This window comes from Phascolarctos cinereus, unplaced genomic scaffold (assembly GCF_003287225.1).
Source record: "Phascolarctos cinereus isolate Bilbo 61053 unplaced genomic scaffold, phaCin_HiC Scaffold_2;HRSCAF=192, whole genome shotgun sequence".
NCBI classification, from domain to species: Eukaryota; Metazoa; Chordata; class Mammalia; order Diprotodontia; family Phascolarctidae; genus Phascolarctos; species Phascolarctos cinereus.
In genome coordinates this window covers 101885215-101911051 of record NW_027555625.1, presented here as the reverse complement: position 1 = coordinate 101911051, position 25837 = coordinate 101885215, and the positions used below count along the sequence as shown (strand labels likewise).

Sequence of the window (25837 nt, the reverse complement as noted above, 5' to 3'; positions counted from 1 at the left end):
TCGAGGATAAATATACTAAACTTTTTTGAGCATCTGATGCTTTTTTATTTTTTAAACTCTAATAAAAGACATTGTGAAAACTCTGTTGAGTTTACTTTGCAAAATAATTCTGTGATAAAACGAAAAGCATTCATTAAAGGAAATTCAGTAGTTTTATGTTAAATATAAGTATGTACCTTTTGTGCCTGCTTGGTATTTTCTGTGCATTTAGTATTCAGCAGTAGAGGCGTTTTCCAGTCTGATTTAGGGGATAATTATGATTATCTGTTGGACTTTATTTCAAAAGCTTGAAATATTCTTTTTTATCTCCTTTGCTTTCCACATCTTCATATTCAAACTACAACCAATCTCTGATTACTTCCAGCATGGAACCTAAAGTATATTTTTTTCTTGGGCTCATTTCTTTTATCAAAGCAGCACATAAATCTGTCACTTGCATTTATTTCAACAGTGGTTACAAAGAAATTTTATTTATTTTATGTGAGTGAAAGATAATACAACTTCTACTCTCATGTTACTCTCACTTGAGACACATCCAGATTTGTTTTCTATACTCAATGTAATATAAAATTGACGTATTAACTTTGGATATTGAAGTAGATATGTAGCTGTACTAGATAAGTGTCAGAGGAATGTTCTCTGTCACACAAGTAACAAGTCAGTTGACTTCTTTGATCCTCAAGTTTTTCTAATAATAACAAATAACATTTGTGTAGTACTTTATGTTTGCAAAGCACTTTAAAAATATCATCTAATTTTATCTTTATAACAACTCTAGGAGGTATGTACTCTTATTATCTCCATTTTATAGAAGAGAAAAACTGAGGCATATAGAGGTTAAGTGACTTGCCCAGGGTCTGTGTGAAGTCACATTTGAATTCAGATCTTACTGACTTCAGGTCCAGTGCTTTTTCCACTGTGCCACCTAGCTGCTTTTTACTTCTAAAATAAAGAAGTTGTGTTAGATAATCTTCCATAATTGGCCTGTGAAGTAGGTAGGTATTATCCTTATTATATAGATATAGAAATTGAGGCCTTGAGTAGTTAAGTGGTTTATCCAAGGTCTCACAGCTATGAAATAAATGCTTGAGGAAAAATTTGAACTTCACAGAGTACTATCCTTTCTGTTCCCACTACTTCTAAAATAGAATGGCACTCTCAAAGGTTTTATATAGAGGTCTCTACAAACATTGTTTCATGATTTCATGTAGTTTAAAGACTCTGAAATCTAGGGATGATAAATTTCTCAAAAAGCTGTCTTAGGCTATTCCTTAAATCACACTTGTGTTTTCACATATATATAGATAGATAGATAGATAGATAGATAGATAGATAGATAGATAGATAGATAGATAGATAGATAGATAGATAATAAATGAAGCAAACATTTCTGGGAAAAATATAAGTGCCTGTAAGACTACAGGTAAAATAAGTTACACTATAAGTGAAAAGTTAGAAATGTGTTGAAAAAAGGAATCTAAAAATTCATCAAATATAAACTTTCTTTTTTAGGTACTACTCCTAAACCCTCCTGCATTCTTGCTGGTGACAGACCTGATAACCAATGGATGCATTATGATAGTAAAAGTATACCAAGAACTAAAACAGAATGGGAATCAAGTTGTTTTGTGGAAAAAACGCACTGGGGATACTACACCTGGCCTCAGTGAGTCTTACTAATGTGGATGTTTGTAACTTCATTTTATTGAGCAACTAGTTTTTTTACTTAATTGTAATGTTTTAAGACACTCTGGAAGACATAAATCAGAAATAGGCACAGGTTCCAGTGAAAAATAACTAAGGTAGTTGTTACTAGCACTTCTTTTCTTTATTCATTTTTTTCTTCTGGAAGGAATCTGGGAAATGTTGCTAAAGATTACAGTGCCAAATTCTAGAAAACATTAAAATAATGGTTAGGGTTCATCTGGAAAAGAAAGCATCATCATAAAAAGCCATCTAAAGCTAGTCATGCAAACTAATTTTTTTTTAAAACTGATTTATAGATGTTAAAATTAGGAGAATTCCTTGAATTCCTTCAAGTCTCAGCTAACGTCCCACCCTCTACAAGAAGCCTTTCCCAGCCCTTCTTAATTTAGTGCCTTCCCTTTGAGATTAACCTGCAATTTATCTTCTATGAATCTTGTTTGTATATATTTCATTGTTGTCTTCCCCATGTTAGCCTGGGAGCTTCAGAGCAAGGAGTGTGTTTTGCCTTTCTTTGTATCCCTAGCACTTAGCAGTGCCTGGAACATAATTAGTGCTTAATAAATGGTAGTTGACTTACAGACTGTTTTATTAGTGACTTAGATAAAGCCATAAATGTCATTATTGTAAAATTGGCACAAAACTTAGGAAGTGTAATAAACATAGTAGATTGTAGTGTCAGGATCCAAAAAGATCTTGACAGGCTAGAATAACTGGGCGAGATCTAACCAAATAAAATTTAATAAGTATAAATGTAAAGTTTTACTCTGTTTAATAAGTCACCCTCATGAGGGAGGCATGGTTTTCCAACAACTTATTTGGAAAAGATCTGGGGGCAGCTAGGTGGCACCTTGGAGTCAGGAAGACAAGTTCAAATCTGGCCTCAGACACTTGACTCTTACTAGCTGTGTGACCCTGGGCAAATCATTTAACCCTGATTGCCTCGCCAAAAAAACCAAAAACCAAAAACAAAACAAACAAGACTGTTAGGGTTAGCTAGGTGGCACAGTGGATAGACCACTGGCCCTGAAGTCATGGGGACCTGAGTTCAAATCTGGCCTCAGACCAAACACTTAACACTTAACTAGCTGTGTGACCCTGGGCAAGTCACTTAACCCCAGTTGCCTTTAAAAAAAAAAAAAGAAAAGAAAAGATCTGGGTCATTTAGTAGAATAAAAAGATGATATGAGTCAATAGTGTGATATAGCAGCTAAAACACTATTGCAAATTTTCATTCTCTGAGCATATGTGTTTGGGTATGAACCTATATTCATTAAAAAAAAAACCCACCATTTTAGAGAGTTATCTGAGGCATTGGCAGGTTAAGCAGTTTGCTCATGATTGTATAGCATACAACTTTCAGAGACAAGAATCAACTTGGCTATGTATCTAAAATGTCTTACTTCCTCAAAGCTGTATTAAATCATAATGTTCAGAATTAAAGAGGTGATAGTGGCACCATGCCCTAGTTGGGCTACATCTGGATAATTGTGTTCATTTCTGTATACCACATGTTTGGAAGATCACTGATAAACAGGAAGGCAGCCAATATAGTGAAGGATTTCATGATCATGCAGTATGAGAACTGCTTGAAGGAAATGAAGGTGTTTTACCCTAGAGAAAAGAAGACTTAAAGGGGAAACAATTTATGGCTGTCTTAGAGGGATGTCTTTTTAAATTTGGAGGAGTGATTGAAGAACAAGCAACAATGAGTAGAAATTGCAAAAAAGCAGATTTAGTATTGATATGAAGAAAACTTCCTATAGTTTGAGCTATCCCAAAGTAAAATAATAGTATGTTTCAAATGGGAGTGGTTTCAGTCAATGAGATCTTCAAGCCAAGGAAGTAGTAGAAAAGATTCTTGCTTCAGGTGTGCATTGGACCACACAACATTCTGTGACTCTTTTTTCTCTTACTTTTCCTACCATTATTTTAGGCCTGCCTGGGGTACTGCTTGGCTTCTCTAGTAGCAGGGTTAATAAGGTTGCTGATCCCTCCTCTAAATCACTACACTGGGCATAGTAGAGTGTTTTACTTACACATTATTTGAGAGATAATGTGCCTTAGAGTTACTTCCAGTAATCTATTATGTGGTAACCAGAAAGCTTTCTTATTATTTTCTACAGCTTTATTTTTGTAAAAATTTAAATAAGGTTGGAGTCATTGACCCCAAAAATTTGTTCGAGCTCTAAAATTCTATCCGTTTGTCATCTGTCTATATGTCCCAGCTGACTTCTGAGCTTCTAAGTCATTGGAATTATTTATTTTACTTTTTATCTCCCTTGTAATTTGGTTCCCTACACAGAGTAGACACTCCAGTGTTTCTTGATAATGCTGGCACATATTTGTAAAGCTATGTGTATGTACCTGTAGCTAATGCCATGACACGTTTTCCTTGTCTCTGTGCTAATGTGCTTTATATAAATTTATGTATATAATTTATTTAAATAAATTTAGGAATATGGTTGTTTATGCACCTGCAGAAGAGCAACCCAAGCTTGGCAGAAGTCGTGAAGATATGACTGAGGTAAGCTTTTATTTTTTATAATACATAAGTAGGTATTCAAGATGACTCAGTAGTACCTTACTTTTGACCACAAATTCATCTTTTATCTCAGGTCAGCTGTGACCAAAAGCCATTATTGAATTCATGTTATACAAGATATGAAGCCCTCAATATTTCTTTCTCGGTTCCTTACCCTTATGTACTTGTTGGGGGTCATTCAAGCTCTTTGTTGGTAGCTTTATGTCGACAGGTACCCCAAAATTGTAGTCTGTAACGCACAGTTTAGGACTTGATTGTGTGTCATTTCATTGTGCTGATTGTGTGTATTAGTCCTAAATTCTATAATCATCAGGTTATACAGATGATAGGATAATTGCTTTACTCTTTTAGCAGAAAAAAAAATGCTTGTATAGGTAAAAGTATTTGGGATCTCACACTTGTGACTTGAAGATTTTAATAAAATTAGGTTAGCTGCACTCTTGAAGGCTTTGAATTTTAAATAGTTCCTCTTAAGAAAGTAGAAAAGGTGTGGCTTATTTCTAGGATAAAATTCTCATGACAGGAATTCAACCTACCTTTACAGTAAGTTAATTAATAGCTATCAGTGAGTATTAAAAGTAGAATTTAGAATTTGCATTAATGGTTTTGTGGATTTTTAACTGTTTTAATAATTTTTTCTCCTCTGTAGGCAGAACAGATTATTTTTGACCATTTTTCCAATCCTAAGTTTGTTGAGCAGTTAATAAATTTTCTATCTTTAGAAGACAGAAAAGGAAAAGATAAATTTAATCCTCGTCGGTTTTGCCTCTTCAAGGTAACCAAAATGTCATTATACATTAGTTTCATAGCTTTTGACTGAAAAGTGCAGCTTGTGGGGTAATTTAAGACTTGGACTTGGAGTACTTAAAATTCTTAGTTTTCTATGTGTTTGTAGTGAGTGTGGTCGTATTTTTTTTTTAATCATACCTACTCAGGAAATCACATCAAGTATTATTTTAGTGAACCTAAGATGATGATGGCTGTCTTTTTTATAAAGCCAAACCCTTGGTACTATTTGTTTGTGAACTTTTGTACTCATCACTCAGGATGTATAATATATACATAAAATTCTTTTGATTATGAAGTATTCTTAGAGTATTCATTAATTTTATGTGTATGTATTTTATTTCAGGTGATAGATCAGTAAGGTTCTTTGTTCTTCAGCTTTTTAATAAACTCATAAGATTTCAGTAGTAATCATAATGTAAATCATTTAAAGAATTAGACTACACATGAAGGTATACTTTTAAATAATTGTGATTTTCCTTTTAATTATTTCTAATAGGGTGTGTTCAGGAATTTTGATGATGCCTTTTTGCCAGTTTTGAAGCCTCACTTAGAACGTCTAGTTTCAGACTCACATGAGAGTACACAGCGGTGTGTGGCAGAAATTATAGCTGGCTTGATTAGAGGTTCTAAGCATTGGACATTTGAGAAGGTGTGTGCCTGAGTGTGTCTGTGTGTATTGTGTGTGTTGTGTGCATATATACATCACTTCTAATAAGTTACATTTACTTATTAGTAGTGTTATTGATGTACTTGTAATTGTATTGATGTACAAGTAAATACAAAGCAGTATTTTTTAAAAAGAAAATATCCAGTCAAAAACATATCTCTATGCTTTACTATTCTCTTCTTTGCAACTGTTTTCTTTATTCATCCCACTTCTGATTCAAGATCAACAATGAAGGCTTGATAGGACATGACAAATTGCTTTCCTTAGAATATTAGAATTAAACTCACTTTAAACTGACTGAACACTAACAGTTGTGTTAAAATTTCTGTTTTGTAAAACTTCTGAAAAAAAAAGAGCTAAGAAATGCCCATTGACAACTCTTCATTTTTCCAGGTAAATGAAAACTTAGGTTTTGAAAATAGGATGTTTTGAATAACAATGACTATTACCTCTTGTTTTTATTGAACAGGTGGAAAGACTTTGGGAGCTTCTGTGTCCCCTGCTTAGAACAGCATTATGTAACATTACAGTGGAAACATATAATGATTGGGGAACTTGTATAGCAACTTCCTGTGTAAGTTCTCTTGCTACTTTCTTTTATTTTGCGAATGTGTTTTGTTGTTGGGTTTTTTTTTGGCTAGGCAGTGGTGTTAAGTGATTTGCCCAGGGTCGCACAGCTAGTAAGTGTTATGTGTCTGAGTTCTAATTTGAACTCAGGTCCTCCTGAATCTAGGGCTGGTGTTCTATCCACTGTGCCACCTAGTTGCCCCTGAGAATTTGTTAAATAAAACTAAATAGTGATCTATAGATCATGGTCAGCACCATCATTTTAAATCACTTTTAATGAAAGAGAATTGCCATTTTAGTCACATAAAATGTATTATTTCTTCTAATCCTAAATTTTACTTGATGACCTAAATTCCTCCAAATATTGACTAAGCTGATAAAATTGTATTTGAGTTTGCTAATCTTTGAGGAAAATCCATGTGTACATTTAGTAAAAATTTATCCTCACTTTAGAAACTGGCAACAAAAATAAGTGTTCAGATATTCAGAAAAATGTTAAAAATATATTACATAAGGTAATAAGCTATTATTAAATATTCCTTTTTAAATTTATGTATTAAGTGAAACAACACAATAACAAACCTCTTATTTGTTACTATATCCCCTTCTAAACTTATTTTGGATTTTTTTGCCTTAAGTAACCTTTTTACATAGTTGTTTGTATTAAGTGTGTATGTTTTTACACTGACTTTGCCATCTTCAGTCTGCATCATATTATTTCTTCCTCAAATTCTTTGTGTTCTTCATATTTGTCATTTATTATGTCACAGTTAGTTTGTTCAGCCATTTTCCTAGTTGTTAGACGCATGGATTGTTTACAGATCTTTGCTATTTTGAATTTTGTTGGTGTTTAATGACTTTGTTTTTTAAATCTAATATTGGATAGTCTTGGCAATTATGTAATCTAGCCATTCCTATTCCTCTGAGTCCCCTTTCACCTTTTAGAGATGACATATGGCATAAAGGCTGGGGTGGCAGCCACAGAGTCAGGAAAACCTGCCTCTAATACAACTAACTATGTGAATCCTAAACCAATCACTTCACCCCCCAGTGCCCTAGACAGTTCTCTAAGTGTCCCTAGGACTTTATTAAAATTGCAGACAAATTGCTTTTCTGCATTGGTGGAAGGAGTTTCAGAATGAGATATTCTACACATGGATAAAGTCACAATTTTTAAGGATTCTGCTGCTCTTAACCCCCAGCGCGCACACACACACACACACACACACACACACACACACACACACACACACACACACACACACACACACACCCTCTTGATAATATTCTTTAAAGACCACCTTCCTAACTAGGTCAGTAGTTAATAAACATGTCAGTTAAATTGAACAACTATTATCTTTCTGGCATGTCCTAGTGTGAGACACTTCATAAATGATGAATTTACTTTCTTAATCAGTTCTGACCTAGGCCTAAGATGTATGTTTTAATGTATTGATTTAATCTTTACATTCAAACTGTCTTTCTGTTTCAAGTCTTTGCATAGTAATTATAGTCATGATGTACTTTGCAGAATTGTAGATTCACTGAAATAATGATATTTGGACATGTTTTTCAATACAGGAAAGCAGAGATCCTCGGAAACTTCATTGGCTGTTTGAGTTGTTATTGGAGTCTCCATTGAGTGGTGAAGGAGGATCTTTTGTAGATGCATGGTAAACCATAACAAACCTAAAAAGTTAGCTTTTAAGATGTTTTTGTGATCAGTTCATATAATACGCAAATAGTAATCTTGATATTTTTTTTTAGATCTAGTACAAAAAAAGTCAGTTAACTATGTAGCCATCTTTATTGTGGAAACTGGAATAACACAAGATTATTCAAGTTAAATCTTATCTAATCATTACAGCCTTCTTCTCTTTAAAATCACCTCTTCTCTGTGAAATATTTCATCAGAGAGTTGTTATTGATTTATGTTATTGACCAGTTGAGTGTGAACAATTCCTGTGGTCACCCTCTACACTTATGAGGGGAACCACTGAATGGTAAATTGACCAGAAGGCAGGAAAAAGGAGAGTAAAAGACCTGGAGAGCTTAGAAAAAGAAAACTGATAAGAATCAGTACTACAGCCAGGTATCTTTGCTTATAAAGCAGATCAGCTAATACTTTGGTGACTTAGTTTCTTCATATATTTTACCTCCTTCACACTATTGTGAAAAACAAATGAGAACTTATGGGAAGATACTTTATATAGGCATAAGGAGGGGTATTCTTCGTCAATTAAGAGTCAGTGGTATTTTTGTGATCATGATTAATATCTGAAAAAATTAAGGTAACTTCTGTGTAATAATGAGCAATTGTCTTTATTAATGTATCAAGATAAATGATGAAGATGAAATTTTTTTTTTTAGTCGACTTTATGTACTGCAAGGTGGGCTTGCACAGCAAGAATGGAGGGTACCTGAGCTGTTACACAGGTTACTGAAGTACTTAGAACCCAAACTCACTCAAGTTTACAAAAATGTCAGGGAAAGGATAGGGAGGTAAGTATTGCTTTCCTCTTTGTGGTTTAAATCTTTCTTGTATGTTTGTTTTTCTTTTCTTTTTAGTTTGTAATCTATATTGCTTGTATTTTGAAGAGATAACATTTTCTAATTGACTTCTTCAGTATATTTAATTTTTTTTATATGTTTGGACCCATCTATGTATTAATTTCTTTACTTACATATTTATGTGGATGTTCTTGTTGTTTGTTTTAATGGTTTTGAATTTTGCCTCTTCAACAGAAAGTATCGATTCCAAGCTTAGTTATTTAATGCCTTTTCAGCATTTTAAATTTTCTTCTTTGGAAAGTTGACTTGGGAGGGCTGTCATGTTATATCATATGAAATGGTTGGGGGAAAAAGAATTAACTAGTTGTTTCAAGTTATACTTTAAAGCAAAATTCAGAAAACATGTTTAGTTGAGTCATGACTTCTGAAGATGAGATGTATTCATGTGGTCTCTATTAATGTATTTCTTTTTCTTTATTTTATTTTACAGTGTACTGACTTATATATTCATGATAGATGTTTCTTTGCCAAACACTGCGCCAACAAAGTCTCCTCGTGTTCCTGAATTCACTGCCCGGATCCTGGAGAAACTAAAACCCCTAATGGATGTAGATGAAGAAATCCAGAATCATGTTATGGAAGAGAATGGAGTTGGTGAAGAAGATGAAAGAACTCAGGGCATCAAACTATTGAAAACTAGTGAGTCACTCAATTGTGTTAATAATGGTAACACTGAGGAGATTAGCAAAACTTGTGGACACCTTTTTTTGACATATAGTCTTGAATATTGATTCAGTAAATTCATTTTTTAGCATATCCATTTGCCTGTTTGGTATTGATTTATACTGATTTAATAGTGTATGAAGTTGATTTTATTTTATTTTTGTTATATTAAGTGTACATTTTGGGTAGACTGGAAAAAGAAATTGATTATCTGATAAGCTGGTGTTTTTTTGTGAGGCCTCCATTGATGCAACAGAAGGATTTGTAGTGGTATTTGTGTAGTGTCATTGGGTTATATCATGCCTTTATGTGGAAAGGCTGTAGAGCAAATGCCACTCTTGCTACCCAGCACTAATATAGTTCTGTGATTCTATTATGTGAGGGATTAAGCATTAGTCGCTCATTCTTCTCATACTTATTGATCATTGAGTCTACATTTCTGTCCCCATACAGTACTGAAGTGGCTGATGGCAAGTGCAGGACGATCCTTTTCTACGGCAGTCACAGAGCAGCTCCAACTTTTGCCATTGTTTTTTAAGGTATTACCTGTGTACTGGTTGTGAAGGTGTATGTCCCTCCTTCCCAGCCTCCCTCCTAGGGGTTTAGGGGTGGGTGGTGATAGGATGATGTAATCTGCTGATAGTATCTGTGGTAGTAGTAGGTGAAAAAATGCTGAGAAAGAGCAGATGAGTATCTGATAGAATCAAACACCTACAAAATAAAAGAATAATCCTGAGGCTACTACATCAAACTGTACTGTTGTAACACATTGGTTATTCAGTGAAATTGAATAACCAGTTTCTGAGCTATTTTAATTGGTTAGGCAAAGGATTTCTTTTTTTTTCTGTCTTTAAATAGTATTTTATTTTTTCCCCAATTACTGGGTAGTGGATTTCTTTAAAAAAAAAATCGCCAGTAATTTTGATGAGAAACCATTTTCTGAGTCATAGTTGCCTTATAATCACTAAAAATTAAGATCATAATCCTTTAGTATCTATGAAAATTTAATGCTTGAAACTATAAAATAAATATCCAAAGAAAAATATCTTTGGTTGCATATGACTTCTCATCTGATCTAAGAATATCAGCTCACTGTGATAGATGAATTGTAGTAGTTCAATACTTGCTTCATTAGATGATAATGCCAAGACCAAAGCCATGTTTTCATCCTTGTATAACTCAGGTATTGTTGTAGAAAGAAAATATCTCTGTAGCTTATACTGTCTTTTTTCTTCTGGTCTAGATTTATTGGTATAGGGAAATAAACTGCATTTACCAATGTAGATTGGCAACTCTTCTGTAACTTAAGAGTCTTCAAAGGTCATATGGGTGGTAATGAGAGCTGAAGTGATTTACCCAGTGTCCCACAGCCGTTATGTATCAGAAATGAAATTCCTGATCCAACAGCTGATTCTCTATCCACTATGTCATGCTGCCTTTCATACTGTATGTCTAAAAACCTAATTAAAAATAAAACATGGATATAAATAGACTTGATTTGGTCAACCACAATTACAAATACATAAGGCTAGGTGGAACATGAATGTCATTGTCCAAAACAGCAACATGATTAGCCTTATGATATCCTGAGGTTTCTGTACTCTTCATTCTCTCTCAACTTCTCCCACCCCCAGTTTTCTTCTTTTCACTAGCAAACTTCTAAAAAGAGGAATCCATATGTGCTGTCTATATGTTCTTACCTATACTCGCTTCTCAACCCCTTAACATCTTGCTTGAGGCCCCACCACTCTACCAAAATTGCTCTTTTGAATGTTACCAGTGATGTCATTACTGTTCATCATGATGGTCCTCTTTCTTGACATATCTGTAGTTTTTGATGCTTTTGTCTTTTTGACACTTGAGTATAGTTTGACACTTTAGGTCTTTCATAAATCAGACTTTTTTGTTAGTCAAGGAGGTTGTTTAAGTCTAATTGTCCTTGTTTGTGTTACTCAACAAATATTTTATTCAGATACTAATTTATTATTAAAAAAAACTGGTTGTGTTTTTTTTTAACTGATGACTTCCTTTGCTGGAAGATTGCCACATAGGTGACTGATAACTCTTAGTTTTAAAGAGACTAGAGAGAGAATAGATGTTTAGGGCTCTGGGAGATGAAAAGTGTTACCAATCTTTGCTGGTAACACTTATTTTTATTTTCTAGAAATTGAAAACAGTTGGGTACCATTTAAAACTGAGTGATACTTATATTTGGTTCTTCAGATGTCTGGGACCCCCTAAATTAGTACTATTCAAAACTAGAAATCTGCTCTTTAAATTGTTTCCTCTTAGGGGCAGGGTCAGAGGAGAAAATAAAGTAAACAGGAGGGGGGCAGGCGTGGGATGGGATGAAAGGAAATATAGTTTTCCACAACATGATTACTATGGAAGTGTTTTGCATGATTACACATATATAAGCTATATCGAGTTGCTTGCCTTCTCAATGAGAGTGGGTAGGGACAGAAGAAGGGAAAGAATTCGGAACCCAAAGTTTTAAAAACAAATGTTAAAAATTGTTTTTACATGGAACTGGGAAGTAAGATATACAGTCAATGGGGTATATAGAAATCTATCCTGCCCTACAGGAAAATAGGGAAGGGGATAAGAGAAGGGGGCGGTGATAGAAAGGAGGGCATATTAGGGGAAGGGGCATTCAGAGTGCACACCGTCTTGGGGTGGGGGGAGGAGGGAGATGGGGAGAAAATTTGGAACTCAAAATCTTGTGGAGGTGAATGTTGAAAACTAAATTAATTAATTAAAAAGAAATAAAAATCAATCAAGAAAAAAATTATTTCCTCTTCCTCTCCTTCAAAATAGTACCCATAGTGTATGCCTAATCAACTCTCAGTATTTGAGCCTTAAGAATCCCCAGCTGTATTAAGAACATTCTACCATTCTTGTCACTAGCCTAGCAAGGTGATTCACAATAAACTTTCACATTTCTTTAAAAACAAAAACTCCCTCCTTCTATATACTCTCTCCTCCCCCCCACCCGCTTTGCATGACACTTTCTCCTAGTTCTCATCCCACCTAATGTAACTATTCTTTATCTGTCTCCTTTGCTGAGTCATCCTCCAACTTTTTCTTTCCTTTAAAAAAAAAGATTGGAGACAAGCAAAAGTGGTGGGAACACAATTCTAGGGGGTTGGTAGGAAGACATTATTTATAAAGAGGAATAATGATGTTAAAATAACTTGGTTTTAACACTGTTAAAAACAAGTGTTTTAGAGTGTTTGATACATTTTCACATATTGAAATTAAAGAAATTGGGAGTGGAACAAGAAGTATGATAATTAAGTCAGCATGCTTCTTTGGTCTCTTGTTGTTTAGTCAGTTAGTTGCGTCTGACTCTTTGTGACACCATTAGGGGTTTTCATGGCAAAGATACTGGAGTGGTTTGGCATTGCCTGTGCCAGACCATTTTACACATGAGGTATGGAGGCAGATGGGGGCAAGTGATTTGCCCAGGGTCACACAGCTAGAAAGTGTCTGAGAGTGAATTTGAACTTGGGTCTTCCTGACTGCAGGGCCAGTACTTTATTTGCTGTGCTACCTGTTTACCCCTATTTGATGTCTGCTATGTGGCAACACTCTGGGGATTCAAAGAAAGATTTTCTCAACTCTGAAAACAGAAAAGAGTGGACTAATTAGGATTTCAGTGAAAAATTAATCTGTCTTTCATCATTTTAAAAATCCTTTATCTCCTAAATAGATGACATCTTCAGTCATGTTTATGACCTAAATGTTATTTGTAAGATAGGAGGCTGACTTAGTTACTAAGGTCCTGGTTGTCTTCTAATGGTCTGTGATTCTAAGTCCCAAATCTTCAGCCTGGAATTAAAGGCTCTCCATAGTTTGGCTGTAACCTCCTTTTCCAACCTTTATCCACTATAAGCTACAGCCAAACTCTAGATTCCTTGACTTTACTTAAATATAATCTATTTTCCTGTCTCAGTACTTTTTTGGTTATGCTGTTTGCTTCTAGAGGTCACAAAATCCTTCAAGGTCCAACTCAAATGCAACCTCTTCAAAGTAGCTTTTTTTTTTTAAATTCCAGCATTGATTTCCTGTCATCTCACTCCTCTTTCACTATACTAGCATCCCCAAGCAAAATTGGAAGTTATATTTTCTTAGTACTTCTTAGAAATAATAGCATCTTAGGTTGAAAGGTATATCTTAGAGATGCAGTACAGGTATCTAATCCTCCCAGCAATCTTATTATACTTAAATATTCTACCTCATAATAGAGCCTTTTTATGCGTGTCTTATCACCACAAATACATTGGAAGTTTCATAAGGAATATTTAATAATATATTATAATGTAATACAATAATAATATTTTATGTATCCTCTATAGCACTTATCACTGTGCCTTCCAGATAGCAGGCAGTCAATAAATATTTATTGAATAACTAGATAGTATGCGTAATTTAATAAAATAATATATGTAGGGGAAAGAAAAGAGAATGGGGAGAAAATATTTAAATCCATAGGAATGGAATTTATTTTAAAATATCATAATTATCAACAGCTATTCTGAATTAATATTCAATCTAAGAATTGTTGAACAAATTAAAATACTGTAAGATGGACATGTTGACCTACAGTGTTCTAGCTGTAAAGCATGAGAAAAGTGACAGTTAAGACTTTTGGGAGGAAATACCGTTTTAAACATAGAATATAGGAATATATAATAATATATGTATATGTTCTTTTGTATAGTAGAGATTAAATTATGAAGACCAGTGAAACTTAAAATTTTATTGAGTTTAATATTAATAGAACATATTCTTTTTCCACTTGAAAATACTATATCTTAAATTCTTACTTTGAAATATGTTGTGACAACAGTATGTTATTGCTAATCTAACATGTTAAAGTGAGTAGTTTTAGGTGATTCCATGATTTTTATAGGACTTTGAGATTACAAATTAAATCCAAATCAATTTTGTTGGAAGGAGTAGATCAATCAATGAGCCTTTAAGCTGGACCTACTATGAGCTAGGCACTTTGCTGAGCACTGAATATATAAAATCAGTTAATAAACATTTAGTAAAATAGGTGCTATGCTAAGTACTAGGGATACAATAAAAAGGGCAAGCCAGGGCACCTAGGTAGCAAAGTGGATAGAGCACTGGCTCTGGAGTCAGGAAGACCTGAGTTCAAATACAGCCTTGGACACTTGATCCTTACTAGCTGTGTGACTCTAGGATACGAAGATAAAAAAGGAAACTTCAATGGGAAGAGTTCCCTATGTTGATGAAACCACAGATAAAAAGAAGGAAGAAACAGTCAATAATTGTGTCAAGTTTAGCACCCTGTGTTAACCACATATTTTGATGATTTCAAAGATACAGATCTCAACCCTTCTCTGCAGTTCCTAAGATGTCACTGTACTTATCAATTTTTTAAAAATCTTTATTTACAATATATTGCTACTCAGCAACAGCTGCTAACTTTTTGCTTATTTTTATTTCCTAGATTGCCCCAGTTGAAAATGACAATAGCTATGATGAATTAAAAAGAGATGCAAAGTTGTGTCTATCATTAATGTCTCAGGGGTTGCTTTACCCTCAACAAGTGCCTTTGGTGCTTCAGGTGCTAAAACAAGTAAGTAATGACTGAATTAGAAAGATTGAGTTCTGTTTGGAACATATGGAGTTCAAGGTGCTTGTGGAATGTCCTGTTGAAAATGTGGAGTGGGCAGTTTGTGTTTTGGGATTAGATCTCAGGAGAGACTAGGGGTGAATATATATGTAGCTGTGGGAGTCATCTGCTTAGAGATGAGGATTGAACCCCCTGAAGTGAGCTAGTATAGACAGAGGAAAAGAAGCCATTGTCACAAAAACCCAGAGAACAATCATATTAGAGTCTCTTTTGAAGTCCACTGAAACCAGACTTTGGTATTCATTGATGAAAGTAATAATAGTTACCTTAATTTTTTAAGTCTGTTAAGTATTGCGACATACTTTATAAGCATTCTCTCATTTGATTTTCACAACCCTATAAAGAGATTATTGTTGCTATCGTCTCTCCATTTTGCTAATGAAGAAACTCAAGTAAGAGGAATAGTAACTTGCCCATGATCAGTAAGTGTCCCAACAGGATCAGTTTGTATCTAAATCTCATCCCCACTCCAAATGCAATGGTTTCCTACTATTTCCCCTCCCCTACTCCCAGTCCCAGCTGATAACTACCAATTCCCACCACTTCCTACCATTCCTTCCCTTGTGTTTCCACCTAGTCACTAAATTTTCTTGAAGACTAGATTATTGAAGTTTTTGCTTAAAAGCAAATAGACAGACCACATTGACCTAATTAAACTCATGAAAAGCAAATTACATTAGGTTTAGAATATAGTGCCACCTGATAAATTTAGTAGTGTTTTCTTTAAACTTTTGTTTTTTTTGTATAAAGTATTTGCTTTTTTTTTTTTTAAACAGACAGCAAGAAGCAGTTCTTGGCATGCTAGATACACGGTACTGACCTACCTCCAAACCATGGTATTCTATAATCTCTTTACTTTCCTAAACAATGAAGAAGCAGTTAAAGATATCAGATGGCTTGTTATAGGTCTGTTGGAAGATGAACAGCTAGAGGTAAAATTAGAATTTTTCTTTTATTCTGACTAAATAAAACTAATTCTTCTTTTAAAAAATATTACTATATAATAAAAACAACAACAGTCAGTATACTTTAAGGATTTGGAACAGTGAATTCCTTCCCTGTCTTCACACAGCTCTTGCAGGTTAAAAGTTGCTATGTCCTATTTTCAAGTTTAAAATTTATTTATCATTGTAATTTTCTTTTAACTCATCTCATAAGGAATAGTTTGGATACCTCAATTAAAATTTTCTGTACTTCTACATGAAAATCAGACTGGAAAGAAAAATTCATGGGCCCTTGTCTTGGACTCACCAATGACTTATTTATTACCTTTGGCAAATTTCTTGATTTCTCTGAGCCCAAGTTTCTTCGTCTGTTAAAATGGGAAAAGTAACATCTGCTTTATTTCATAGGTTGCTGTATCAATTGATAAGGTGAAAGGACCTTAAAAATATATAAAATATGCAAATTTAAGACCAAGTTGCTCATAATATTGTATTCTTCTTGGATATTTTGTGATTTTTTTAAAAGAGATCTCTTTAGGGGGGTAGCTAGGTGGCATAGTAGATAGAGCTCCAGCCTTGAAGTCAGGAGTACCTGAATTCAAATCTGACCCCAGACCCATGACACTTACTAGCTGTGTGATCCTGGGCAAGTCACTTAACCCCAATTGCCTCACCAAAAAGCAAAAAAAAGAGAGAGAGAGAGAAAGAGAGAGAGAGATCTCTTTAGAAACTAACAGAAACAAAGGTCTCCAAGATTGTAAAAGCAATAAAGCATTTCTCATACTGTCAAGGAGTAAAGGACCTGAAATCAGCTCCCAAAATAAGTTTTTTGGCACAAAATTCTTTCTGCATTAGTTAAATTAACATGGAGAGATCATAGATCAAATTTAAGTTTACATCCAGAGTTTTAACTTAACATCTCTCAGTTTTGAGTTGCTAAAATTAATTTCTGTAGACTTATTAAAAAGAAGACAGTGAAAGTTGGTCCCACCTTAAGTTTAAGTGGTAAAATTAAAAGCAGGCTTAATTATCTTAAGGTTTTCTTGTGGAAGGGACCTGATGATCATTTTACTTTGGCTGCCTGGGCTTGGACAGTCCAATCAGGAGAAGCAAAGCTCAGGCCTTTTTTTTTTTTCCTTTTTTGGTTTGTTTTATACAAAAGCAGAACCTGGTATTTCCAAAAGCTTGCTGGGAAGGGGGAATGTGTTGCAATAAATAATTTTCCCTTTGAATTATCCCTGGATTTTTCATTTTCAATGTCTTTTTTTTTTAAAAGGAGAGGCAGGTAACAAAACCCAGCAATTAGTGTGGAAATGGTGTATAATTAACCTTTAATTTTATGAACTTTTTTTCTAGGTGCTCCTTAGAGCAGAGTCTTGTAATTAATTAGTTATTAATTCAATAGCCCTGAAAAATGGAGTCTGATATTAGGAACTGGATGGAAATTACTGCAGCTCATTAGTTTGCTCATTTTGTAGTCCAGTTCTTTCCACTCTAATTCTGGGATTTGTATTAGCACTTTTTTTGTCATTGTGTAACCTAGTCCATTGATTATGCACAAATTGCCAGTCACACTTTTGTTAGGCTTTAGCTTATCCTTCTTATAGCAATTAACATAAAGTTGTTCACATTTTAATAATAACCTTTAGACATGAGAATTGAGAGATGGAAGTCTCAAGCACTCATCATTAACACACTAGATTTAAATTCAACCTCCATTTCATAGAATATGAGAACGTTATGTTCAACTACTTATAAAGTGTCTTTTGCTAAATATGGGCCATCACATTTATTGAAAGTTTATCAATTTAAATTTACGCAGAATGTCTGTTATTAAATACCATGTCCAAATGCCTAATTGTAAATTTATCCTCTTATCATTAATATGCTACAGTGAATTCTTAGCAGAAGTCTAAAGTGTATCTGAATCTTACCCTTCTTAAAATCCTTGGGACTGACAAAAAAAAAATGTGTAAGCCAATACTGAAAGTTAATAGCCTATGAAATTGATGAGAAAAAGAATAGCTAATTCTCTTACACATATGCTGTAATTAAATGATTGATGAAAATTATCAGTTTGTAATTTATTACTAAAAATGAATGAGTTTCTACTAATTTCTAGCATTTCTGTAACAATTTTAAAACTTTTAATAAGTGATATAGAATGTATTAAACTTAGCTTTAAAGTATACATTAGGTTTCATAATTAGTAACACTTGTATATCTCCTACTTAATCTGATAGAAACTCCCTCAAAAAAAAAGATCTTGCGCTTTTGTAAGAAATTTTTTTGCATAAAATTATTTAATAATTCTTTTCTCATGCCTTCCCAGTAGTCTCTGTTTGTTTTGAAAGGTAGTCTACCTTGGTACACGTAACAGTCTCTTTTCATAGGTTCGCGAAATGGCTGCTACCACCTTAAGTGGGCTACTGCAGTGTAGCTTCCTTACCATGGATAGCCCTATGCAGATTCACTTTGAGCAACTTTGCAAGACAAAGCTACCTAAAAAAAGAAAGCGAGACCCTGGCACAGTGGGAGACACCATTCCATCTGCAGGTAACAGTACATGATTTCATAGAATCTCAGGTCTGGAAGAAACATGAGGAGCTACTTGGTCCAACTTACCAAGGACCAGAATTTCTTCTACCGCATACCTGAAAAGTGGTCATCTTGCTGGAAGACTTCTAACTTCTTGAGGCAGTCTATTCTATTTTTAGAGAGCTCTAGTTATTGGAAGTTCTTTCTTGCATCTGACCTAAATTTGCTTCTTTTTAACTTTCATCCATATTTCTTACCTTGTCTCTCTGTAGCCAAAAAGAACAAGTCTAATTTTCCTTCTATATAATAGCCCTTCTGACCCTTGAAAATGAGTGTCTTATTGTCTCATGGTTATCTTTTTTACTCATGTAGCTTGAATCCTGGGTTCATCATCATCTTTGTTGCCCTCTTCTGGATTATAATGATGCCTTACTAAATGTGGCAGCCAGAACTGAACAAAATATTCAGTGTTTGGTCTAACCTGAGCAGTGCGGTGCTGTCACCCTTACCATAAGGAAATGAAGAGTTTAAGAACGTGATAGTTGAGGGATTTTGTTTTCCTCTAGAAAATAGAAGTAGCACCAACATGTAAAAATCAAAGGGATGCAAATTCATAACAATGAGAAATTTATATATTGCCTATCATTGAAGGTGTTCGAGGGGAAGTCGGCTGCCTCAACAAGTGATAGGTCCTGTGGTTGGTAACTCTTTGGAGCTATTGAAACAGAGGCTTGATGACTCCTTGTTGGGTATATTGTGATTGAGATTGCCTTCCAGTACCAGTTAGACTGGATGGCTGCTGAAGTCCTTCCTGTCTCTCAAATTCTCTCATTAGCAGTATTGCAAAGGGGTTTCAGGCTTCAGGTAGGAGTCAAACTTTTCTAACTCCCCTTCCAGCTTTCCTGAAATTCTGTGATTCTATTAATACCAAAATGGGAAGGAAAAAATAAAAGGTGAGAGACACATGAGAGATTTAGAGATTTTAGGTTTAATTATCAGGTTGATTGGCTCCATGAGTTTCTCTTATCATTTTGTATGCTTGATTAAATATATCATACTATAATGCTTATGTAATACTGTTAATATAGGAGGAACTATTAAGGAAAAATAAGGCAGCTTGGCTTTCACAATTTTATTGACAGTATAGTTGACTGATTAGTTTTTATTTAGAAAAAACTAAAGGTAGGAAAAATCCTAAAACACATTGGATTATTTACATAATTTATGTAGATTGAATAAGGAAAAGAGACCTAGAGATTAAGTTTCATTTTTCATGTTCCAAGGCCTCAGCTACTATAAATAATACCTGAAGGTCAGAAATGCACCTTCCTCTCATTGGCTTTAATGGACACGGGCCATATTCCTAGCACTAAATCCCATATGTAGTACCATCATTCAGCTCAAAGGAGTCTAGGGATACTAAGGATAGCTTACTGAATCTCTATTAAGTATCTAAATGCATTTACTTTGGTAGCTGTAGCTCAGACTTGTATTTGTCATGCTTTGTACATCCATTTGAATGGTATTCATGTCTTTTAAAAAACCAGAATAGTTTAAAGGAAATTACTTTCTTTTCAGAATTGGTCAATCGCCATGCTGGAGTGCTAGGAATTGGTGCATGTATTTTATCTAGTCCTTACGATGTCCCTACCTGGATGCCACAGCTCCTGATGAATCTCAGTGCACACCTGAATGATCCCCAGCCTATTGAGGTAAAATTTTTAATTTTATTACACATTCCATATCAATCTTTTTAATCACCCCCCAAAAAAAAAACCAACCACATTTTATTATAATGGTTTTTTTAAAACTACAGATTGTTACTTTTTGCTTCTGACAACCCTTTTCTTACCTTTATTGTAGCAAAGAGCCACTTATAAGGAACCCAAAAGTGTCCAGTATCACACTAGGTTTTTTTTGTTTGTTTTGTTTTGTTTTTAAGGCAGCTGGGGTTAAGTGACTTACCCAGGTTTACACAGCTAGTAAATGTGAAGTGTTTGGTCTGAGGCCGGATTTGACTTCAGGGCTGGTACTCTATCCACTATGCCACCTAGCCGCCCCTCTAGTTTTTATTCTTAAGTATTATCATTTTTGCTGAATGCGGAATAGCTAGCCTTGGGTAGTATCTTACATTTAATTTAAGAATGAAAGTGTGATTGTTGTTGGATTATAGTATGGACCGCGAGTTGTTCTGTGTAAGTTATCTTGAATAGTAGTATCACACACTTACCACTCTATCTAGAAGTATGTTGAGAATTGTTATTATTTAAAGCCATTACTATTTATAATTGTTACTATTTATTGTTACTGTTGTTCTCAGTAATTCTGATTTGCTTGAGGTCTTTTTTGTTATAGAAAAAAAAAGTGTGGGGTAAGAACTTTGATTTGGTCACATATGACCAAAAGAGTTTGAGAACTGCCGTTTTAGAAGATAGAATTTTTTTTTCCTATTTAATTCCTCTTTAATAAGCCTAAGTGTATTCAGAAAAGGTTAAAAGTCTTTGGATTACCTGTTCTTTAGATGACTGTAAAGAAGACCTTATCTAATTTCCGAAGAACACACCATGACAACTGGCAGGAGCACAAACAACAATTCACTGATGATCAGCTGCTTGTGCTCACTGATCTCCTGGTGTCACCATGCTATTATGCATAGAAAAGTAAGTAAAGTTCTGGACTTTAAAAACTCTAATATCAGGAAGTAGTGTTCTTGGTTTTTTTTTAAAAATTGAGATAACAAATTTTTCTTTGTGTTCTTGCTTATATTCTTGGATGATAATCACTTTGTAGGATTGGCAGCTAAAAGAATATTTTACTTTAGCAACCTTAGATACACATGACTAGCAATAGATTTCAGTGTATGGTGTAACATATATCTGAATCCATTCCTTTTGCAAATAGCCCACTAAGGGAAATGCACACAATTCTAGTAACCCTTGTCTCCTTTTCACCGTTTCTTGTGGTTAATATAAATGAAGTTCTAGAGAATTTTTCTTTGTCTCTTCACCTTGGATATTAACCAGGTAATGTACATATGAAAAAATCTATCACCATTTCAGCCTTTGTCATATATGGGAATACTGGCCAGATGTTGTCTTATTTGTTTTGTTGTAGGGTTTCTAGGCTACTGGCCCAGCCCTTGATGACAATTTTAGTGTGATAGGCAGCCTTTTCATCCCAAGTTCTTTAAAAGTATAAAAATGTTTAATCTAGATTTATCTATTTGTTACAGGTTCTGCATTAATGAGGGAGGCCCCAGAAACCTTTCTGCAGTGAGAGAGGAAACTCAAAAGAAATTTCATGTATAAAAACTTTTAGACTTGGAGATCCTGATGCCTAACTGAAACTCTCCCTCCTCCTTCCCCAGTACAGATGAGTAGCCTTAACTTCAGGCTCTTTTCATCAAAAATTCCAGTTCCTCAGGTACCAGCTGTGGGAGTTCTTGGCAGGTTTCTGAAACTGCCTGTCAAGCCTAATTGCTTTGGTGGTTTTCATGTTTGGTCTCATTTGGTCTGTGTTCCATAGGTTCCCAGCTTTCATTTGATATCTTCACTTGTCAGGATGCATTCCCCGATTTATCAGTAGATAATTTTCTCTGTGCGACATCTCAAAGAGCTGCAAACCTTCAACAAACAAACATTTGTCCAATATTAATTAAGACCTCGGCATCCAGGACCAGAATCTGGGAACCCTTTAAAATACTATTGCTCCTTGGGATCAAAAACATCCATTTGCTGACAGGTCCTGTCATTTCACTCATCTCAACTTCTTTTGAACTTTTTCTAAATCTTTGTTGACTTTAAAGCTGTGGGCTGTGGAAAGCCTTGTAACCTCTTCAGCCTGGATCAGGTTAGCCATAGTTAGAAAGGAGGGAAAACAGAGGAACTGTTTATAACTTCATCCATGACCTGGTGGAGTGCTTGACCAAGATACTGAATTGAAGCCTATGTCCACCTGCTTCCTGTAGGTTAGAGTTTTTGGTGCTGAATAGAGCCAATAGATGAAGGGGGGAGGGGCTGTGGGGCGGGGAGGACTGATGAGCAACATTTTAATTGATTGGAGTGTGTGTATACAGTTGTGTGTATTAAAAAATAAACAAAAACAAAAAAACTGACTTTTTTACCCTGTATTCTTTACAAAAATATGTTTGGCCCACCCTGTTGTACTTTGCATAAATGGAAGACTGCTGAGTTTGTGAAAGTTCTGTATATTTTTTGCCTGCAACATCGTTGAGAGGCTGATGACTATTGGCTATTTAATTGTCCTATTTAATATATGTTGCATATATGTAAAAGACTGTATAAACTGTAGAGGTATTGCATTGGCAAGACATTGTACAGATTACAACCTTTTACACGACATCCTTATGAAATTAATTTGTAAAATTCACATTTAGATGTTTATGCTATAGTGATATTATGGCTTTTGTATCTAATCAAATGCCATTATTTGTGTGTTTAAATTATTCTCCTTAATTATCTTTTCATGTTACAAAAGCAAAGGTGGGTTAGGGGGGAGTGAAGGGAAGGGGGTTGATTTGAATTTCATTTAACTCATTAGTATGTCTCATGTAACTTTTTGTGTGCATTTCTAAATTCTAACATCCCATGTTCTGTGGCAAGTTTGTAGATGCGAGGTACCTCTTAAGTTGAAATAATTCACAAGTTGGTGTGTTTCATCATTCACACAACCTGTACAGTCTTCCTTACAGGAACACTAAAAATATGTTTTTGAATCCCTACCTACTGAGTTAGTGACTCAATACAGACTTTAAGCACAGCAGTGTTCCTAGTGCAGTATTTCCTAAGTGTCAGCACACAGACGTAATCACTGTATAGAGTAGTGCCAAAACTATTATTTCAATTGTGTACCTAGTTCAAAACCCAATAAATGGATTGTTTGTAACACTTGGTTTTTGTCTTAATTCTGGGAAGAAAATTAAGTGTGTAGTGATATTTGGTACTTTTCTCTACTGTTTTTTTTTTAATCTCATAGAACTATCTGTTAACTGACAGCTTTAAACTAGGTGTCTTAAGTGCAAGACTATCCTTTAATATGACTGCACAAAATTGGAAAGATACCATACTAGTGACATTTTCGGATTGTATGAATTTATTCACTGAGAGAAAATTCTGGAACATAGTAATCTAAACAAATAGTATTCAGTGGATCAGTAGAGGACCACATATTTAGGAAAGATCACCACTAATTACTTGGAAGATTAAATCAGGTATTCTCTGGGTTATGACATCACCTTGCAAATTAATGTGGCTACCTCCACCCAAGTGGTGCTTGCTCTTTATAGTAATCCAAGCTGTCCTGTGCCTATGTCACCTCATGATCCGCAAGCAGAATTGTCTGACTCATCCAGATTCTCTTCCCACCCCATTCAGGGACACTGTACACATACTGTGCATCTCTGATTTCCTTTTTCACTTTTTGTACCTCAGGTAATCTTTCTAAAATGTGCACCTGTATCTTCTGTGAGTCCCTTCTTTCCCAGCTCTAGCTTCTACTTTAGAGAATGCCTTCAAGTTAACGAGTTTTAAAAAAAAGTCCAAAATTATAGTGGATAAGTATAGTAATATTTTTATTGGTACTAAAGAAATAAAAAGCCTTTAGGAGCTTCACAAAAAAAATCTTCATCTAACTAATACAACATCTCTTAAATGTTGAACAGTCTTTTTAACCAAACTCTTTCTGATTCAGTTTTACTTATTTTCAGTATTATTTACTAGTTTTTCCACAATATTGCTTTTTACTAATTTTTCATAAACCTTGTTCTGCTACATTATGGGTAAGTTATGTCAGCTAGACTAGAACATTTTTGTGAGGAAATGTTCTAAAATTCCAAGATAATACACCAATGAATTTTTGAAACATAACCTATTTTGTGTGTTGGGAGTTGCCTATGCTAGTAGTACAATAAAAATTCATTTATACTTTAAGTGTAAAAATGTTTTGTACCCCCAGAAACCTAAACATTTTCTATGGAGTGTTATTACTGTAGAAAAATGTTTTACAAATTACAATTGGCTTAAATCTATAAGAAAATCTTATTACCAAATTTTGGAAGTAACACATTTTTAGGAACTGCATAAATGATATGCATTGGGTTTCATTATTTTATCTTCCCTGGCAGATACTTAGCTTCTATAACTTTTTTTGTCTTATTTACATTTTATTCGCAAATATTGATTTATGCTGCTGTCCTTTTGGAAGAGGAGATGTAGAGTTGTAGTTTATGTACATAATCTTTGTAGCATTTAACACTATTGCCAAACCTTTCTTCTCTGGGTTTTCATGACACTGTTCTCTCTTGTCTGACCACTCCTCAGTCTCCTTAGCTATATTATCATCTATTTCATGCTCACTAAAAGTGGTTATAATCCAAGGCTCTGTCCTGGGTCTTCTCTTCACTCTTGCACTTAGTGATCTTATACATCTAGCCTTACTTTCTCCCAAACTCTAGTCCTACATTACCAACTGCTTCATGAACATTTTGAACCAGATGTCCTGTGAACACCTCAAACTCCATGTGCAAAGGTATTTTCTTACCCCTCCTCCCCAACGCACTCCTCTGCTCAACTTTCCTATTTCTATTGAGAGTAATACCATTCTGCTAGTCCACCTGCTTCCTGAGTCATCTGAGATTTCTCGCCGCCCTCAACCCACACATTCAAGCAGTTGCCAATCTTGTCATTTCTACCTTTGCCACATCTTCACCCCTGTCCCCTTCTCTTCATTCATACAGCCACCACCCTAGTTCAGATCTTTATCATCTTTCACCTGAAGTGTTGTAATTGGTTTCTAGTTGATATCCCTACCTGGTCTTTACCCACTTCAGTTCATCTTCCACACAGCTGCCAAAGTGATTTCTCTAAAATATGGGGCTGGCCATGTCTCTATTCCTACTCAGGTACCTCCTTGAGGCTCCTAATAGTCTGCAGGATCAAATATAATTGGCTGTTTCACATTTTAAAAATGCCCTTGATAACTTGACCCTAACTAAGTTTTCTAGCCTTATACATTACACCCACTCCCATATATATTACCCAACCAAATTGCCCTTGTTGTTTCTCCTACGGCCATTCATGTCATGCCTCTATTCCTTATGACTGTGGTAGATTACCTCTACACCCTCTTGGAATCCCAATTCTTAGGTGGTCAACTCAAGTACC

The 25837-nt window shown here is 34.7% G+C and overlaps 1 protein-coding gene across 4 annotated transcripts in view; it reads left to right on the top strand.

Moving 5' to 3' along the window:
- PSME4 (proteasome activator subunit 4) overlaps positions 1–23561 on the top strand; it is a 103883-nt gene extending 80322 nt beyond the window's left edge. For 3 of the 4 annotated variants that reach the window (XM_020996224.2, XM_020996222.2, XM_020996223.2), the window contains 15 exons: positions 1513–1666; positions 4162–4231; positions 4899–5024; positions 5535–5687; positions 6175–6279; positions 7854–7945; positions 8643–8774; positions 9274–9482; positions 9960–10045; positions 14989–15117; positions 15951–16106; positions 18512–18674; positions 20235–20368; positions 21178–21316; positions 21889–23561. In XM_020996224.2, the coding sequence (XP_020851883.1) occupies positions 1513–1666; positions 4162–4231; positions 4899–5024; positions 5535–5687; positions 6175–6279; positions 7854–7945; positions 8643–8774; positions 9274–9482; positions 9960–10045; positions 14989–15117; positions 15951–16106; positions 18512–18674; positions 20235–20368; positions 21178–21312 (1844 nt within the window). In that variant the 3' untranslated portion in view covers positions 21313–21316; positions 21889–23561. The remainder of the gene's footprint in view (positions 1–1512; positions 1667–4161; positions 4232–4898; positions 5025–5534; positions 5688–6174; positions 6280–7853; positions 7946–8642; positions 8775–9273; positions 9483–9959; positions 10046–14988; positions 15118–15950; positions 16107–18511; positions 18675–20234; positions 20369–21177; positions 21317–21888) is intronic. The other variant, XR_002326419.2, reaches the window with a different exon arrangement.
- The last annotated feature ends 2276 nt before the right edge of the window (positions 23562–25837 follow it).